The sequence below is a fragment of the Salvelinus sp. IW2-2015 genome, linkage group LG8, assembly GCF_002910315.2.
Source record: "Salvelinus sp. IW2-2015 linkage group LG8, ASM291031v2, whole genome shotgun sequence".
Lineage (NCBI taxonomy): Eukaryota > Metazoa > Chordata > Actinopteri > Salmoniformes > Salmonidae > Salvelinus > Salvelinus sp. IW2-2015.
Genome location: NC_036848.1, coordinates 31,568,779 through 31,589,124, shown reverse-complemented (window position 1 = coordinate 31,589,124; position 20,346 = coordinate 31,568,779). Strand labels below are relative to the sequence as shown.

The following is a 20,346-nucleotide window of genomic DNA, read 5'->3' as shown; positions in this document are numbered from 1 at the left end:
GACAAGAGGAATACCTATGTAAGAATGCTGTTCATTGACTATTGCTCAGCATTCAACAACATAGTGCCCTCCAAAATCATAATTAAGCTCAGGGCCCTGGGTCTGAACCCCTCCCTGTGAAACTGGGTCCTGGACTTCCTGGTGGTGAAGGTAGGCAACAACACCTCCACTACACTGATRCTCAGCATGGGGGCCCCACAAAAGTGCGTGCTCAGCCGCCTCCTGTGCTCCCTGTTCACACTTGACTGCGTGGCCAAGCACGTCTCCAACTCAATCAACAAGTTTGCAGACAACACAACAGTGGTAGGCCTGATTACCAACAACAACGAGACAGKCTACAGGGAGGAGGTGAGGGCCCTGGAGGGGTGGTGCCAGGAAAATAACCTCTCCTTCAACATCAACAAAATGAAGGAGCTGATTGTGGACCTCAGGAGACAGCAGCGGGAGCACATCCCCATCGACGGGGCCGCTCTGGAGAAGGTGAAAAGCTTCAAGTTCCTCGGTGTACACATCACTGTCAATCTGAAATGGTCCACGCACACGGACAGTGTGGTGAAGAAAGCGCAACAGTGCCTTTTCAACCTCAGGCAGAAGAAATGCAGCTTGGCCCATAAGACCCTCAGACTTTTACAGATGCACCATTGAGAGCATGCTGTCGGGCTGTACCACCGCCAAGTACAGCAACTGCACCATCCACAACCGCAGGGCTCTCCAGYGGGTGGTGTGGTCGGCCCAACGAATCACTGGGGGCACACTGCCTGCCCTCCAGGACATCTACAGCACTCGGGTGTCACAGGAAGGCCAAGAAGATCATCAAGGACCTGAGCCATGGCCTGTTCACCCCACCTCCATCCAGAAGGCGAGGTCAGTACAGGTGCATCAAAGCTGGGACGAAAGACTTAAAAAAAGCTTCTATCTCAATGCCATCAGACTGTTAGATAGTCACCACTAGCCGCCCCCCGCCCAGTACCCTGCCCTGAACTTTAGTCACTGTGACTAGGCGGCCACCACCTGGTTACTCTACCATGCACCTTAGAGGCTGCTGCCCTATGTACATAGTCATGGAACACAATGCTTGTGGTAGGTAGGAGGTAGGAACACAAGCATTTCGCTACACCCACAATAARATCTGCTAAATATGTGTATGCGACTGATAACATTTGATTTGATTTGAAGCATGCATCCTTTTTTACTGGGAGGCTATGTGAAATATTTTTATTTTGGTGAGTTAGAGGGGATATAAAAGTCTTTGATAGGTTTGAATTCTGCTGGCAAAGGACCTTAGTGGCTTTTCAGAGAGCAGAGTAGAATAGAAGGATCCGAAGGGAGTAGAATAGAATAGACAGAAACCAAATTAAATAGAATAGAAGGGAACATAATAGGCAAAAGTATGATAGGTTTGAATTAATCTGTCTCGTTATACGTTTGAAGCATATGAACTAAGGTGGGGAAATTGAATATGTGGCCTCATAAAGTTTGTATTTTTTAAATGTAACCTTTATTTAACTAGGCAGGTCAGTTCAGAACAAATTCTTATTTACAATGACGGCCTACACCTATGGGACTCCCAAACATGGCCGGTTGTGATACACCCTGAAATAAAGGTTGGTCTGCTGTATAAAGAAATATTAATGCTAGCCTACACTAACCATAAAAACTGTAAGCTCCTCTACACGCCCCACCTGCCTGCCCTCCACCCTCCACCTATTCCCAAAACGTTGGGATAGGAAGGAAATATACACCTGTGTGAAGCTAGCCACAATAGGGAATAAAAGTCCTCCATTGAAAGTAATTTCAAAATGATACAAATAGCGGAATCATGCCATTTTTGGGCTAGATAATGTTAAACATTATGATCTTATATAAATTCAACAATTCAACAAAATATGCAATATGAATGTTTAGTACATAGTAGGTTGACTGGTGACTTAATGCTGCTCATTTCACACTGATTTCAAAGTCCAGCAATATGTGCTACGACGCAAATATTTGTGAAAACCCTTCATAGTTGTGTTCTGTGGGTGTCACCGAGTAGGCTGATACCCCATTTCATGGGTGCACAATCRCTAGTTTAGGCTGTACAGTCCAATACGTATGTTCAATACACACAATAGGCTGTGTAGTGAGCTGATTTCCCACAGTTAAAGTTCCCTAATAAGCTCTCTAATAAGAGCTAAGATGCTAATATTTGTGTAAACTCTACATAGTTGTGTTCTGTGAGAGTCACCGAGTAGGCTGATAACCCATTCCATGGGTGCAACATCCATAGGTTATGCTGTACAGTGCATATAAGCATATACGCACGCCCCAATGCAATTCTAAAGTCTAATACATCCACAGTGCGATTTTTTTGTGTTAAATTAGTTGTCTTTTGTTGCATTTATATAACAACATTCAAACCTTGTTTAGCATTATCTATTGCAAATATGGCACGATTCCACTATTTGCATCCGTTTGAATCACTTTCAATGGGGGGATTTTATTTTGAAGGCGAACCGCAAATTCCTCTATTGTGTCTTATCCTTATTGTGGCTAGCTTCACATAGATGAAATATACGTGGTGGAGAGATGTGCTGAAACTCCTTTCGGTTCATCCAAAAAGATCTCTCAAGCTGAAAATAGCATTCCGAAAGAACAGAAATATGTAAGTATTCCTGAAAGGTTCTTTATTGTGTTAGCATTCGATGTTAGGATATAACGTAGCTTCGCATGAACACGTAGAGCTCGAGGGACATTGCACGCACCCTGAATGTAAATATAGCCTACATAGCCAATTTTACAGTAGCCGACTTCATTCGATGTTACACTTTTTGATACTGTGTATCAGTACATTGTTAGAATCAAAGTTACTTTATACAATGTTACGGTCGCACATGATATTTAGGCCTATGTGTTTCTCGTCATATCAGGGGAAGTATTATGGTTGTGTGGAATGCTGAACTGTCCTCAATGTGTCACTGTCTGTTATTGTTGTTCATACAAACTGCTACGTAACAGTAGCCTATAAATCTATCAAATTCAAAAACAACCCGCTAAACTTGATCTACTTGATTCCACGAGAACGGAATTACGCTGAGACTCTCAGATGTTTCACTTTAAACTGTATGCCAAACAAAAACCATTGATTTCAAAGTGTAACAAATCATACAACTCTATGCACAAGGACTACGTTGGAACAATGTACACATGCATTTTCACAAAAACACATTTACTTGGAGAACTGTGCAGATGCAACGTTTGGGAACAGTATTACGGTAAAATCTCCCTCACGTTTTCCAAAAACGGCTAATTATCTGCTCAGAATTAAGATTCAAAGATGTCTGCAGAAAGAATGCGGTGTCAGCTATGACATGACACCTTGACTTTGAGAAAATCTATTTTGGTTATTGAACTACACTGTCAGTGACGTGGATTTACACCCAGTAACGGAATTAAATCATAGGTCCCCCTTTCTGTACATAACATAAATTATTAATTATGGATATGAACGTCATTCTCTACGAGGTGATGCATCCTGAATAGGTACACAAAGGTAGAAATATGCAATATCACCCTTTGCATATATGGGTATTATTCTACACATTGGCTATTATTCTAATGAGCTCCGCCCCCAAACAAGACTAAATTTGGGTCGCTCAGTAAAAGACCAAATCTGAACCAATCATAGACGTCAATATTTTACAAGTCTAGACATCACAGTATGGCACAATACAGCACATCACAGTAGAGTTCAGTACATTATACTGTACTGCACTCTACTGTACTTTTCTTTACTGTACTATACTGTGCTTCACTGTACTGTCCAAGAATGCATAATCGTGAGGGATATAGAGAGCAGGTGTAGCTTCGAGGTAACTCTACTTGAAAATACAGTACATGATCCAAGTGATTCAATAGTTGATATTCAGCAGTCATAAAAGTATGCCTTATTTACTTTGAAGAACTACAAAATAGGGATTTTGTTAGACAGCATAGACAGCAGCTCTATAGAGATGAGATGAATTAAATAATAGTCATCAAATAAAACCAATGTAATATTCACAACTGAAATATTTTTGTAAAGTAATGTGAATATATATGGTTAATAAGTGATAAGCAGTAATGGGAAGTCACTACCATCATGGGACTTTTATTCATTGTTTTATTCTGTGTTATAGCATTCAACCAATATAATCGAAACCGAAATGGAAAAAACMATTATTTTTTAAATAATCGAACCAAAACCATAATGACCTCCAAAAAGCACTAATCGCTTAGCACTACAGGGTAATCAAATTAAGATCCTACATCTGTATATGGGTCATTCTACAGAAGTGGTGCAAATTGGTGGTAAAAAAAAAAGCTCATTTGTATCCCATTTTTCCCAAACTTTCAGCGCACATGCCTTCCAGCATATCTCAGGTAGAAACACCTGTACAATACAGTGACTTGCGAAATTATTCCCTTGGCATTTTTCCTATTTTGTTGCTTTACAACCTGGAATTAAGAAAGATTTTTGGGGGGGTTCGTATCATTTCATTTACACAACATGCCTACCACTTTGAAGATGCAAAATATTTTTAATTGTGAAACAAACAAGAAATAAGACAGAAAAACAGAACATGAGCGTGCATAACTATTCACCCCCCCAAAGTGAATACTTTGTAGCACCACCTTTTGCAGCAATTACAGCTGCAAGTCTCTTGGGGTATGTCTCCATAAGCTTGGCACATCTAGCCACAGGGATTTTTGCCCATTCTTCAAGGCAAAACTTCTCCAGCTCCTTCAAGTTGGATGGGTTCCGCTGGTGTACGCAATCTTTAAGTCATACCACAGATTCTCAATTGGATTGAGGTCTGGACTTTCACTAGGCCATTACAAGACATGTAAATGTTTCCCCTTAAACCACTCGAGTGTTGCTTTAGCAGTATGCTTAGGGTCATTGTCCTGCTGGAAGGTGAACCTCCGTTCCAGTCTCAAATCTCTGGAAGACTGAAACAGGTTTCCCGCAAGAATTTCCCTGTAATTAGCGCCATCCATCATTTATTCAATTCTGACCAGTTTCCCAGTCCCTGCCGATGGGGAAAAACATCCCCACAGGATGGTGTTCTCGAGGTGATGTTGMGATTGCACCAGACATAGCGTTTTCCTTGATGGCCAAAAAGCTKAATTTTAGTCTAATCTGAGTACCTTCTTCCATATGTTTTGGTAGTCTCCCACATGCCTTTTGGCGAACACCAAACGTGTTTGCTTATTTTGTTCTTTAAGCAAGGGCTTTTTTCTGTCCGCTCTAACGTAAAGCTCAYCTCTGTGGAGTGTATGGCTTAAAGTGGTCCTATGGACAGACACTCCAATGCCCGCTGTGGCGCTTGGCAGCTCCTTCAGGGAAGGTAATTGGTTACATCAGATCTTACTTAGGGGCTTCATAGCAGGGGGGGTGAATACATGTGCATAATTTTTTTTTCATTTCACCAATTTGGACTATTTTGTGTATGTCCATTACATGAAATCCAAATAAAAATCCATTTAAATTACAGGTTGTAATGTAACGAAATAGGAAAAATAGCAAGGGGGATGAATACTTTTGCAAGGCACTGTATATACTACTGGCACACTTTATTTGAAATATTTACCTGAATTCTTTAACACCACTAAATTTGTCACTGCATAAACAGAGTGAAAAAGTTGCAATAAAGGGAGAATCATGCACCGTGGTGATAATTTTGATTAAGCTCATATTACAAATTAATTTTAGAGATGTTATTTGCATACCACATTGACAACATAGTAAAGACATTATTTTTAACCTCATTTTCAAAACCTTTACATTTAATMTATAGATATTATCTCCTGTTCTCTGTAAAAATGTTCAATGTTGATTGTATGAATCGGAAACTTAAATGATTGAATGAATTATGCATCTAATTAATGATGTGGTTAGATGTTTCAATTATCACTTTACCTATCTTTATTTGGCAGAATAACAGGCATTTCGGTGTCAATCACAGAGAAATGAAGGACTGTAGATGGATATAACTTGTTTTAGTATAGACATTGCCATTGAGGGCTTCCACTGTTTAAAAGTAGTCAACTGGGTGGGAATTCCTATGGGTTGGGAGTGATCAGCCAATGATAAGAAAGCATTGTCTTCAAATTGGGTTGCCTTAGTCTTTGGTTTACAAACCAAAGGTAATTTCCAGGAGCCAAGACCAATATCTATACCAGGACATTGGCACCAAGATCCAGACCCAGTATGTTGAGACCATGACAAGTTAAAGACCGAGTTGTTGTTGTTGTTGTCCATTGGCCTTGATCAAGAGTACATTGSCCCTGTCTTCAATTGTAAGAAACTCAAGTAGAGTAAACTTGAGTACTGTACATTAGGGTACAGTACAGTAGAGTACATTACAGCAGTGGTTCTCAACTGGTTTTGTATCGGGACCCAAATTGAACCAGGTTTTCTGTCACAACCCAATATTCGCATGAAAAAAATAGGCCAAAATGCAATCTGGAAAACAATTTTTAGTGCTATATTGATAGTAAATGTGACAATAATGACAAGGGAACAACATTCCCACCTTTTCCATTGTTTATAATTAKATTTTGCCCATATTCTTGATTTAAGAATATTAAGAAGCTCACTGGTTTGAGACCACAAGATCAACTACATCTGCTAAATAGCGTTAATAGCTCTACATTGAAAATACTGGTATTAAATAAAAAAAATTCAGGGATGAAGTTATTTTAAAATAAAATAAATTATATAAATTATAATTTATTAACACTTTCTACCTGGTTTTAGTCAGTTCAGTTCAGACTAGAGTATTTTTTTCATGAACATTTATTTTTTAGACACCCGCTAGCCACTCAAATACCATTCAAAAATGTGGGTTGTGACCGATCAGGTGAGAACTGCTGCATTACTGTACAGTACATTATAGATGTCTATGTTTTGGCCATTATTTGGGCTCTTGGAGGGTTTGAGCCCCCTTGCTGGCTATGCATCTCAATAGTCTACACTTTTTCCTATAGTGTGCACTTGTCCACAACGCACATGGTGGTCCTCTGTAGCTCAGTTGGTAGAGCTTGGCGCATGCAACTTCCTGTCACAGACGCCATAATGGCACAGATACAAAGATGAGACCTATATATATTTCTATGGTGTCTATTGTTTCAATTTTGACCGTTCTGGTTTGGACAAAAAAAAATTCTTTCGGGGGGACTTTAAAGAATCCCCCATAGCTAACATATGGCTGGCTATCTTTAATTTGGACAGATGTATGTCCTAGGAAACATATATTTAAATCCCAAAACGGTAGTTCGAAAAATACATGAAGATATACCAACTTGCGTACTCATATTCTCCTAAATGTTTGCAGACAGACTACTCACCATGTGGCCATGCTGGAGTGGTGTGCAATCCCATCACATGGAGATATTTGTAGGGGTGTGGCTTAAGGAACATTCATTCTACAATATTTGTATGTACAGTTGAAGTCGGAAGTTTACATACACTTAGGTTGGAGTCATTGAAACTCGTTTTTCAACCACTCCACAAATTACTTGTTGACAAACTATAGTTTTGGCAAGTCGGTTTGGACATCTACTTTGTGCGTGACACAAGTAATTATTCCAACAATTGTTTCCAGACTGAATTATAAGTGAAATAATCTCTGTATCACAATTCCAGTGGGTCAGAAGTTTACATACACTAAGTTGACTGTGGCTTTAAACAGCTTGAAAAATTCTAGAAAATGTTGCAATGACTTTATAAGTTCTGATAGGCTAATTGACATAATTTGAGTCAATTGGAGGTGTACCTGTGGATGTATTTCAAGGCCTACTTTCAAARTCAGTGCCTCTTTGCTTGACATCATTGGAACATCTAAAGAAATCAGCCAAGACCTCAGAAAAACAATTGTAGACCTCCAAAAGTCTGGTTCATCCTTGGGAGCAATTTCCAAATGCCTGAAGGTACCATGTTCATCTGTACAAACAATTGTATGCAAGTATAAATACCATGGGACAACGCAGCCGTCATACCGCTCAGGAAGGAGATGCATTCTGTCTCCTAGAGATMAACGTACTTTGGTGCGAAAAGTGCAAATCAATCTCAGAACAACAGCAAAGGACCTTGTGAAGATGCTGAAGGAAACAGGTACAAATATCTATATCCACAGTAAAAACGAGTCCTATATCGACATAACCTGAAAGGCCGCTCAGCAAGGAGGAAGTCACTGCTCCAAAACCGCCATTAAAAAAGCCAGACTACGGTTTGCAAGTGCACATGGGGACAAAGTTTGTACTTTTTGGAGGAATGTCCTCTGGTCTGAAGAAACAGAAATAGAACTGTTTGGCAATAATAACCATCGTTATGTTCGGAGGAAAAAGGGGGATGCTTGCAAGCCGAAGAACACCATCCCAACCATGAAGCATGGGGTGGCAGCATCATGTTGTGGGGGTGCTTTGCTGCAGGAGGGACTGGTGCACTTCACAAAATAGATGGAATCATTAAGAATGCAAAATTATGTGGATATATTGAAGCAACATTTCAAGACATCAGTCAGGAAGTTAAAGCTTGGGTGCAAATGGGTCTTCTAAATGGACAATGACCCCAAGCATACTTCCAAAGTTGTGGCAAAATGGCTTAAGGGCAACAAAAGTCTCGGTATTGGAGTGGCCATCACAAAGCCCTGACCTCAATCCCATAGAAAATTTGTGGGCAGAACTGGAAAAGCATTGCGAGCAAGGAGGCCTACAAACCTGACTCAGTTACACCAGCTCTGTCAGGAGGAATGGGCCAAAATTCACCCAACTTATTGTGGGAAGCTTGTGGAAGGCTACCCAAAACGTTTGACCCAAGTTAAACAATTTAAAGGCAATGCCTACCAAATACTAATTGCGTGTATGTAAACTTCTGACCCACTGGGAATGTGATGAAAGAAATAAAAGCTGAAATAAATCATTCTCTCTACTGTTATTCTGACATTTTGCATTCTTAAAATAAAGTGGTGATCCTAACTGACCTAAGACAGGGATTTTTTACTAGGATTAAATGTCAGGAATTGTTAAACTGAGTTTAATGTATTTGGCTAAGGTGTATGTAAACTTCCGACTTCAACTGTATGTGTTTCGGTAGTGACCACAAAAGGTGGGCCAGCTTTTTTTTAGAGAAAGATGTTGAAAAAAGTGTAAAAAATTACAAGTTAGATCAGTATCTTTCAATGTAATAATACTCAGTGTTTCCCCTAGGATATTTTTTTGCATAGTTGGTAAAGTTAGCGTGGGTGGCGAGGTAGTGGGCGTGGCCAATGCTGCAGCCCTCCTCTCCTCAGATTGAGTTTTTTAAAAGCTAATGTCCTGCAATTGTACACATTTTGGCATGGGACTGAGAACATTTCTAGACATTCTGTCATGGAGCTGAGAGTACATTTGTCGTTTTAAAGCTTTCCTGCAATTCTACACATTTTGCCYGGGATAATGCCGTGTTCTTATGCGATCTGAGTAACTCAAACATTATAACAAAATCAATGCKATTTTTTTTTATGTTAGATTATCCCTGTCTCTTTTTTTATGGTTGTTGTTAGTTCTCAAAGCTGATTTTATAAGTATATAGGTCCATTATCTTTTCTACATACTTTATCTGGTTTTAGTCGTTTAAGTTTACACTGAAAATGTTTTACCATCCCTTTTTTTTTTTTTATCATATATTTTGGAGTGGCGGCAAAGATTTAGCAGTGGCGTCCCGCTAAATTAATATAGGGGACACATTGATAGGAATATTAGAACAACTCAAGATGTTTTATTGAATTAAAAATATACAAAAATCAGTAAATTCTTTATTTTCAAACATGAAGTTTGGGAGTCAGAGTTTGGGACAGCACCTCTAAATAAAAATAGCTGTATAAACAATACATTTGTACTACATTAATAAAAAAATGTTTCTTATTGCCTTGGATTAAATTATAGCATAATATCATGTGAATAAATGTCCTAAGTTTGGAGACTTAACTGTTTTTAAAAACCTTTTTTTGGAGTTGGGACTGCAATTTGCAGCACTTCTTTAGAATCACCCATTTAGGGAGTAGGTTGCCATTTGGTACACAGGCCAAGTGTGCTGTGCCGCTATGTCTGATGGAAATAGTGATGCATACTTCAGGCGAGGCGATACTCCCACAAATCCACTGTAACAAGGTTGAGGCTGCGCCCTTCAACCACTAAACAGCTGTTTGAATACCAGCCAGCACAAGTGGGCAATGCTGTAACAGTAGTCACACCACTGTTATGGTTTGGGGTTTTATAGGGAAATAGATGTCATACATTTGAAAGACCATCTCATCATTCTGAAGACAAATGGGAGACATTTTAAAGTTGCTCGGCCTGAAGAAAGTGAAAAACAAACACACATTCATACAATGTGTGTAATCAACCAKGACAAGGAGGATCTTTGCACCTGTGCCTATGTGTGTAGCCAGCCTATATCATTCTGAAACATTAACATATCTACCATTTGTCTGGAGCTGAATGCAATGGAACCATGTCATTTGCGTCCTTTTCATATAGGCCTACATAGCACACTGGCTGAGAACACCTACGCCAGAGGAATTTCAACCTTTCCTAATGTGGCAGTAGGTCTTCATATACTGTACAGTCAGCTAAGCAGATGATTGTATTCAGTGAAGTGACAGGAAATGYAAATAACACATTGAAGTATTACAATGTAAATGTACTTTTTAATCCGTCTGTCTGCATATTTCAAGACATGGCATATGAGGGTGCAGTGAGATACCCGACGGGTTGGACGATACTTTTCTCGTCAATCGTCTTCAAATCATTTTGACTTTTAACTGTAAATCAACCAATCCTCCAGCGTTGACACAATGGAAAGGTCAAATTCTTTATTATCTAAATGCTGAAAGTGCGTGGGCGACGGAGAGAAACTGATGGTGCCGTTTGAGGCCATGTGGTGGAGAGTGATACGGGCGCTGGAGATGGGGGTGTGAGCAGGTGGGTCCGGGCAGGGCTGATGTTGTGCATACAGGGTCCGGGCAGGGCTGATGTTGTGCGTGTTTGTATGCATCTGTATTGTTATCATTTGGATGTGTATATTTTGTATTATTAAAAAAATCCGTTATCATAAATAAAATCTTTTAAAAAGGAAATAACACATTGGGAGTGTGAATCAGTGGTGTGAGCACGTGGTTGATGTGGCCAAAACCAATAAAGGCCAATTGTCTAGAAAAAAAACTCCACATGTTTACTATAATAATATTAGCTATAATAGGCCTAACCATGTTATTACACCAATCAATTGAACACTGACGGGAGTGAAGTGTATTTCAGGCAAAGTCAATTTCTTCGTACTTCATACCTGTACATTGCTCGTTTGTTTGCCCAAAAAACACACCATGACTGTTTGAATAACCGAAAACCCCAAACCACACCTTTTCATTGCGCTGTTCTATATGTCCCATATACTGTCCCCTATCAGTGATACGCGAAAGTAAGCATATAACATAATGTAGGAGGGCGTGTGTTGATAGGTATTGGTTACAGAGCGGTTGAGTTCAGGGCCTTGTACACTCGCAGTGGAAACAAGGACATGAGTCAAAGATGTGTGTGTGTGTGTGGCAGCTTGCATGTGTGGTCGACTATATAAAAAGGTTGAACGTCAGCTCGGCCACATTCAGGTTCTCTTTTCTTTTACTCGCTTTTTCACTCTCTGTTTTCTGGTCCTAAAAATAATACCAAAAACCCAATTCCCTGGAGGGTGTGTGTGTGTTCAGGCAACCATGAGATCTGGGAGGCTAGGACTAAGTCACAGCTGTACACATACAGAGAGAGAGAGGGCGAGAAGAGAAGGGAAAACTGCAAAGAGAGAGAGTAAGTAAGGGATAAAGTCAGAGGGAGGAGAGAAGCAGATGGAGAGGGAGGGAGCTATTCTGAGGTCCTGGTACTTTGGCCCCAGGAGGGCCCCTGCTCTGCTCTGTGTGTCGCTCTGGACATAGGTCTGCAGCCAGGTGGCAAGGTGGTCTTGATTTAGTTCCAGCGCAGCACTGACACCTGATTTCAGCTTGTCCACTTATTATGGTCTTCAGTTTAGATAGTTAATTGAAGTCTTCAATTGTCTCATATTTTGACAGTTAGTTTCCAGGAATGTCTTTCCACAGCTAACACAGGTAGCATACAGTGTTGGTTTTCATTTGACGGTTTCGCCTTCTTTGGAAGCTGGTGTACAACAAAACAGTGGTGTATCTATCTTTCTCTTGCTCGCTCTTTCTCTCTCCACCCCCCTCTTTCTCCCTCTCTCCTCCCCCTCTCTCATTATCTCTGGTTGGTATGCAAACACTGTTTATCTTCCTTGTGTGACCCCATTAGACAGATATTTTTGTTGCATTCCAAACACACTGTAATTAGGCTGAATGACTGAAAGCACATCCAACTTGTTACACTAGGCCTACAGTACACAAGTTAGATATGAAAAGAGCACCCAGTCTAGTAACTTAGTGCGGGACCCGTCCAGGCAGAGGGCACATTCGTAATGGCACTCTATTCTCTAAAGTGCTCTACTTTTTGACCAGAGCRCCTGGTCAAAAGTAGAGCACCATCTACAGAATTGGGTGGCGMTTTCAGAAAGCAGCCTGAGCGTATGGCCCAGGGAATGCAGTGAATGATCCATGAACACCCAAGATTTTAATGGATATGTGCTGTAGCATTCAGGCCCATAGCCAGAGAGCCAGTCAAGGAGCATCAGCGTGTCACAAGTGAACATTTGTCGCGGAAATCAGCCTTGTTTACATAGCGGGGATGAAAAGAACATCATTTTGGCTGTACTGGTCTTCCGTAATTAGAAGCATTAGCGCATCACACTGTTCGTATAGCACTGGACGCTAACAGCTCGAATCCCATTGTGACGTAGTGGTGGACACTTTGGAGTGACAGGCCCCAGGAATGTTTTCATGGTTTCAAATATCTGTCCACAACGCCTCAGGCGACCTGTCTTCTCGACACCCTAACCTCACGGGAATGTCTGGAGGCTGAGAATGACTGACTGAGCTCTCTTACATCTTACTGGGCGTGCCTCTGCTTCCTCACCACAATACACACACACACACACACACACACACACACACACACACACAGTCACACACAGTCACACACACGCATGCACTGAGCCGTGCATTGTTTGTACCGTCACTGCAGACTCTGTTCCTCATTTCCTTCGTTATAGCATAGCAGCAGTGTCCTGTTTGCAGGACACCGCTGCTGTACAGACCTGTGTGTGTGTTTTTAAGTTTTAATGTCACGGGCWCAAGTACAGTGAAATGGCTTTATTGCAAGCTTTAAACGCAATAATGCAGTAATGGATATCAATGTAGTACTAAAAATAACAAAAGGTAGAACAAAAACACTCAAGGTATGAAAATAAGAAGAGCACGAGAAAGTAAGTAAGCGTACTATATACAGGGTCAGTTTCCGTACCATATTTACAATGTGCAGGGATACTGGAGTGATAGAGGTATAGGGGTAAGGTGACTAGGCATAAGGATATATGATAAACAGAGTAGCAGCAGTGTATATGATGATCGTATGTAAGTGTGTGGCGAGTCAGTATAAATGTGTGTGCATGTTATGTGTATGTGAGCACATTATGGGTGTGGACGTGTCAGTGTGCGTGAGTCAACTCCGATTGTCTGTGTATCCATTTTGTTTGCTATTTATCAGTCTTATGGCTTTCGGGATAGAAGCTGTTCAGGATCCTGTTGGTGTCAGACTTGATGCACCGGTATGGCTTGGGTGGCTGGAATCTTTTCAGGATTTTCCTCACCTTCCTTTCACACCACCTAATATAGAGGTCCTGGATGGCAGGGAGCTCAGCTCCAGTGATGTACTAGGCTGTACCTCACCACCCACTGTAGCGCCATGCGATCGAGGGCGGTGCTGTTGCCATACCAAGCAGTGGTGCAACCATTCAAGATGGTCTCAGTGGTGCAACTGTACAACTTTTTGAGGATTTAAGGGCCCATGCCAAACCTTTTCAACCTCCTGATGGGGAAGAGGCACTGTCACGCCTTCTTCACGACTGCGTGCGTGTGTGGTCCATTTAAGTCCTTAGTGATTTGGACACCGAGGATGCCTACCACCGTTGTGTCGTCAGCAAACGTGATGCTGGAGTTGGAGGCGTGCGTGGCCACACAGTCGTGGGGTGAACAAGGAGTACAGGAGGGGACTAAGAACACACCCCTGTGGGGCCTCAGTGTTGAGGGTCGATGTGGCGGAGGTGATGTTTGCCGTACCCTGGGGTCGGCCTCTCAGGAAGTTCAGGATGCAGTTGCAGAGGGAGGTGTTCAGTCCCAGGGTCCTAAGCTTGGTCATGACAATGGTGTTTAACGCTGAGCTGTAGTCAATGAACAGCTGTCTCACATAAGAGGAATACCTATCTAGTTGGGTGAGGGCAGTGTGGGGTGCAATTGAGATTGCGTCGTCTATGGATCTGTTGGGGTGTTATGCAAATTGGAGTGAGTCTAGGGTGTCTAGGATTATGGAATTGATGTGTGTCATAACCAGCCTCTCAAAGCACTTCATGATTACATATGTGAGTACTAGAGGGTGGTAGTCATTGTGGCATGAAGCCTTAGAGTTCTTGGGAACAGGGATGATTGTGGTCATCTTAAAACATGTGGGGATTACAGACTGGGGCAAGGAGAGGTTGAAAATTACTGTGAGTATGCCTGCCAGCTGTTCTGCGTATGCTCTGAGAACGCGCCCTGAAATACCACCCTGCGGTGTGTGTGTGTGATCTCCAGGGCACCTGGCCAGGCTAAGTGTGTTAATCCCAGTGTGTTTACTCACCCAGCAGTGCTCTTCCTGTGCATCAGCCTGAACCCCTGAGCCACAGCCTTAACGCTGTGTGTTAGTTATTCCCACTGGGCCAGAGGTCACGTCACTACCTAGCAGCCCCTCTGAACACCAAACGCTCCCCCCAACACTTCAGGCTCAACTTCAACGTTCCCCGATGCCCGTGATTGACGGAGGAGGGCGACATGGGAAACTGGCCTTGGAGAGATCCCATGGTCTGGGGGCATGCCATCCAGCCAGCTGAGCCTCGCACTGGAGCGGGGCGGCCTGTTTGTAAATAGTCCCATGCCTCAGCCACGCTCACACTTCCTCCCCCTGGACAGACCCGGGGCGGCAGGAAATTTGGACCGTMMGTCTGTGTGCATGCGTGCATGGCCGGGCCTAGCTTTCAGCACCATTACCTCAACACCACATACAGGAGCTGGGGCCTCAGGCCTGGGCCCTTTGATGTCAGAAGGCTTTGGATAGTTGAAGATGCAGTCCGGGATCTTAAGCACTTACAAATTCGTAACATATTGTACAAATCTGAATTGCATTTTTGTTTTTAATATACTGTATATATTTRTTTTGCAGGATGTAACATAACATACTYAATGGATGATACAGTACACAACTGTGCACAATTTGTGGGGACCTGTTTTGGCTCGTGAGCACTTCTTTCAAAACTCCTGGCTGAAATGATAGAAAATCTCTCGAGCGTCACTTTAAGCTACACAGGGACAGCATATACTCTACCCTGCCTGTATGGCCTCAATACAGCACGCTCACCATGGTCGTCTTCATGGGCACACTAAATGTTCAAACATTTTGCAACTAAAAGAGCGTGTCTTATTGGACAGTTCCAGGTAGTCCATCCCTGTTTGGTCTGTCGTCTTCTGTTTGGTGCCTAATGAACACGACCCAACAGCCTCTGGTATTTGCAGTGTCATTTTAAAACCGTCGAGAGCATCAGCAGATGCACTTTTTGAAGCTTTGCACGGTGCGACAAAGAAGGGACTATGCATGGAAAGTTGTGCCTACAAGGACAGGGACTATGCAGGGGAAGTTGTGCCTACAAGGACAGGGACTAGCAGGGGGAAGTTGTGCCTACAAGGACAGGGACTATGCAGGGGAAGTTGTGTGCCTACAAGGACGGGGACTATGCAGGGGGAAGTTGTGCCTACAAGGACGGGGACTATGCGGGGGAAGTTGTGCCAACAAGGACGGGGACTATGCAGGGAGAAGTTGTGGCCTACAAGGACGGGGACTATGCAGGGAGAAGTTTTGCCTACAAGGACGGGGACTATGCAGGGAGAAGTGTGTGCCTACAAGGACGGGGGACTATGCAGGGAGAAAGTTTGTGCCTACAGGACGGGGGACTATGCAGGGGGAAGTTTGTGCTGTAGTTAGTTCGACCTAACCTATTGGGGAAAGTAGAAAAGGTCACTGAACGTTACCACATTAACATTTAGATGACCTCTTTTTCCTGTGCTTCGCGTATCATTTATGGAAAGAAACACTTTGTTTTCAGAGAGATTATAAAGAGAGTTGGACTTGTGTTGAACTCATCAGTGTTTGGCTGTCATGACATTTTAAAGGGGCAGTCTGGGATTCAAGGGGCTACAGGTGAGTGGGAGTGCGTAAGCAGCATAAGCCTTCCACCTCTCTCTGTAGCCAGCGTTGAAATGTTGACTTATGGCATTATAAACCCTCCCTAAGCCCCTTGTGAAATCTGCCCGCTTGTATTCATATCAGGGATAAGCCGTGCCTCTCTGCTATTGGTGTGGTAGAGCGAGAGAGAGGGGGAGGGAGGGAGGGGAGTGTTGAATGTGACTGTCCCATAAAGAGTAGGAATGGTGTAGTAGCTGTGTACCGTTGTCTACAGCTGTAGACTAGACTAACTTATCGCTTCTTTGGCTGCTTAGCTGAAAGACCGTTTTTTTTTTTTTTACTCCTGCTCGCTCTCTCTCCCTCTTGTCTCTCTCCTATCGCTCTTCCACTTCCTCTCTCTTTCTCTCTATCACCACACGCACACTCCTCTTCCTCTCTCTCTCTCTCTCTCTCTCGCCTCCTCATCATCTCCTCCTTAGCAGCAGTGGAATGAGCAGGCTGAGGCGGGGAGATGCCTTACGTGGATCGGCAGAACAGGATCTGTGGCTTCCTGGACATCGAGGAGAATGAGAACAGCGGCAAGTTCCTCCGACGCTACTTCATCCTGGACACCAAGGAGGGTAGCCTGGTATGGTACATGGACAACCCACAGGTAGGACAGCAGAGGAGTACACACGCGCACAGGAGCAGACGCAGTCACACACAGAAGCAGACACACGTACACAGAACATACCCTGGGACGTGTAGTTCTGGACTACATACATTTCACAGAGGAGATCATGAGTTGGGCTGTGACGCTCTCACTACCCTCAACAGTCGTCATTGTCTGTCTGTTTGCTTAACGCATGCATTTAGGCTGATGTCATTACTTGAATGGGCAGCAGCTGAAGCTGACTCGTGTACTTACTGTGTGCACTGTAGTAGGACAATAGCAGTAGGATGGATTGAATAGCTGCTTGTGTTTGGACTGAGCTAATCTCATAACGTGTTGGACTGGATTGATCTGTCTGGTCTGGCCAGACCTCTCTGGGCCCCATCAAGAAGAAATGTGTGTGTCGTCCGCTGGGGAGATGATGTTACACCTGGGATAACAAACCCCCCCCCCACACCGCAACCCGTACGTCTGTCCAGCTATCCGTCGGTCCATTCGTCCGTCTACCTGTCCCTCCCCCAGATCTCTACTCTCGTGACGTGTGAAGTAAGGCTCATGACTTGAGCTTTTTCATCTCTGAACTTGTGGGATTTTACGCTCCCGTCGATATATAAAGTATAGCTGCTTTACAGTTGGAACAGTATAATAGTGCTCTTTAACAGGGGTACTCGCGTACTATTTGAGAAGGTCCGGTCACCCAAATTTCCTAGGTGGCAAAGGTCCGGGTGGATAATGTAATTTATCGGCGTAGTAACAAACCCCCACACCGCAACCAATGCGACCCCNCCCCCCCCCCAAACCCTCTTGTTGGCGGAAGAAAATGTTGCTGTTTTAAAGCTAACTTCCTGTAATTATATGCGTTCTTCCATGTCTTGTGTGCTTGTGATACCGGGGTCGAAGCCTGACCGTTCTGGTCCGTATTGACCCCGTTCTGGGTCCGGATCCGGTCAGCGGTCCGCCAGTTGAGTATGGAGGCTCCTATAGTATAACAGCAGTGTTACTGATTTGGACATTCCTTTACACGGCATAAAATGACAAGAGAAAGGATTCATCTTGTAAACCTGATGTAGATGCTAACCAATCAATCAAACGTCGGTGTAAACAGAAAAAGAACTCTCCTGAGAATGCAGGGCATTTTAAATGCATGTCATCTTGTTTGGCTGGGAGTGGGAGCTCAGTGAGGAATACTTGTACAAAGACCGATTTGGTCATGCCCCCAAAAAAAGATGTAATTTWTTGATGCTGCCCTGGGCTCTGAATTATTTAATTCAGTTTAGTTTCCATCTCCTTCTCCAAGACCTGCTAAAAGTTTCATGCTTTATCACTGTTGAATTTCTTTGATTCTCAGACAGTTTTCCGACTCTTAAGTTCTGTTCTCAAGTTCACTCCGGCTCTATTCTCCTTCCGAACCTTCTCTAGCTGTCCCTTTGATTTCCTGGTCTACCACTGTCCTATTTAAGCACTTTATATTATGTTGTTTTCAGGTTTGCGATCTCACAATTTCTCTCTCCTCTCTCTCTCTCTCGCTGTCTCTGTCTCATGTTTAGAACCTGCCCAAAGGAGCTGAACATGTTGGCTCCCTCAAACTCTCTTACATCTCAAAGGTCAGTCAAGTTGTCCAATTATATCTCGTCTGACAGACACAGACATGGCAAACCACAGTCTTAGGTGTGAACATCCAGTGTTTCCCTTAGGTTTTTATTTATTTGGTGGTGGCAACCGTCGTGGGGAGTGGTGGGGGTCGTAATAGCCGTGGTCAGCCCATTGGCGTGGTTTAAATAGGTCCATATTTGGCGGCAGAGAGAAAAATGTGCCGGTTTTTTTGGCACATTTCTTATTATTCTGTACATTTCCATGGAGCTGAGACATTTTTTTTTTTTCCTTTGTGAAAAGAAAAATTTCCTGCAATTCTATGCGTTTTTTCATGGCTAATTCTGTGTTCATATGCTCAAACATTATATTATAAAACCATTGGGGACGCCAATCGTGGTCCCTGGGGATGTGCCCTGCGTGTCCTGTCAGTAATCCAGCCATCACAAAAATGCTCCTAAATTCTTATTTATTTTTTAATTCTCCTTGACAGTCTAGCTTTTATTTATGGGGTTTTCTAGTTCTTAAAGATTTATATTCCAAAACAATATATAGGTAAATGATCTAGTCTACATACTTTCTGTTTAGTCATTTTTAAGGTTCTACTGAAAGGGTTTTTCTATCCCGAAAATGAATAGCAGCGATCAGGTGCCGTTGCTAAGTGCCTATATGGGAAAGATTAACATCTGCCCCACTTTCACTCATTCTCTTCCTCTCTTTCTATCACTCTCTCTCCTAGGTGAGTGATGCCACCAAGCTGCGACCGAAGGCGGAGTTCTGCTTCGGTAAGTCCTACAACCTCTGGATTTGACACAGTGGATCCGTGAACCAAATGTTTGCGACACTCGACGGTGGTTTTTATATGTGTATGAGTACTGTGTGTTTTGGCTAGCGCAGAGGTAAGTATTGTCTCTCAGGTTGGCGCTGGTTGGTGGCATTGTGCTGTCTGAGGGGGCTCTGAAGGAGGAAGCAGGGGGCACTGGGGAGGGAGCGCTCGGGGGTTGGTAGTAGGCTTGTAGCAAGGAGGCCCCTAACCTTCAGCTATTGTTCATCAGAGTAGACCGGACAAACACACTGTAGGGGGCTTTGTCAACTCCTCCCCAGGGGATTCAAACGAGAAACCAGGGCCTCGTAACATGTGCTTTACACACACGCACACACACACACACACACACACACACACAATACTTTGTCTTCAGTGTCATTCTCTCAGGGCCCCTTCATACTAATTGGACTAGAATGAGTTAGTTCACTAAGGTGGATGATGTGAGGTCCCGTGCAGCTCATAGATGGTAGCCAGTAAATGCACGGTTCACCTGTCCCCTCCTTCCACAGTCTCCTTTTCCCTCTTTTCCTCCCTCCCTACTTTGCGGAGGTTTGGATGGGACAGTTTCCTATATGACGTGCTGTTGTTCTACAGGCCCTTTGTCCCTCAGCGGCCCCACTCAAGAGTATAGCTCCCCCACACTCAATAGAAGGAAGCAGTAGGATGACCCGCCAGTGACTGCAAAGCGCTGGCTCGACCCAAGCATGTCATTGGATGAGGGGGGTGTCGGGGTCTCTCGCTTTCCTGCATGACAGGATGCTGGCGTCCCAATCGGAACCCCCCCTCTCTAAATCTCTGGGATATTTTTAGCCTAGTTATTTGCATGATCCAGATCCACTTTTGGATTCCT

General features: G+C 43.2%; 1 protein-coding gene across 5 annotated transcripts in view; it reads left to right on the top strand.

Annotated features, from left to right (window-relative positions):
• The first annotated feature begins 2,538 nt into the window (after positions 1 to 2,538).
• The window catches only part of LOC111967740 (pleckstrin homology domain-containing family A member 1), a 32,370-nt gene continuing 14,562 nt past the window's right edge, over positions 2,539 to 20,346 (top strand). For 4 of the 5 annotated variants that reach the window (XM_023993054.2, XM_023993058.2, XM_023993057.2 and 1 more), the window contains exons 1-4: positions 2,539 to 2,644; positions 16,908 to 17,080; positions 18,628 to 18,684; positions 19,410 to 19,455. In XM_023993054.2, coding sequence (XP_023848822.1) covers positions 16,940 to 17,080; positions 18,628 to 18,684; positions 19,410 to 19,455 — 244 coding nt within the window. In that variant the 5' untranslated portion in view covers positions 2,539 to 2,644; positions 16,908 to 16,939. The remainder of the gene's footprint in view (positions 2,645 to 16,907; positions 17,081 to 18,627; positions 18,685 to 19,409; positions 19,456 to 20,346) is intronic. The other variant, XM_023993056.2, reaches the window with a different exon arrangement.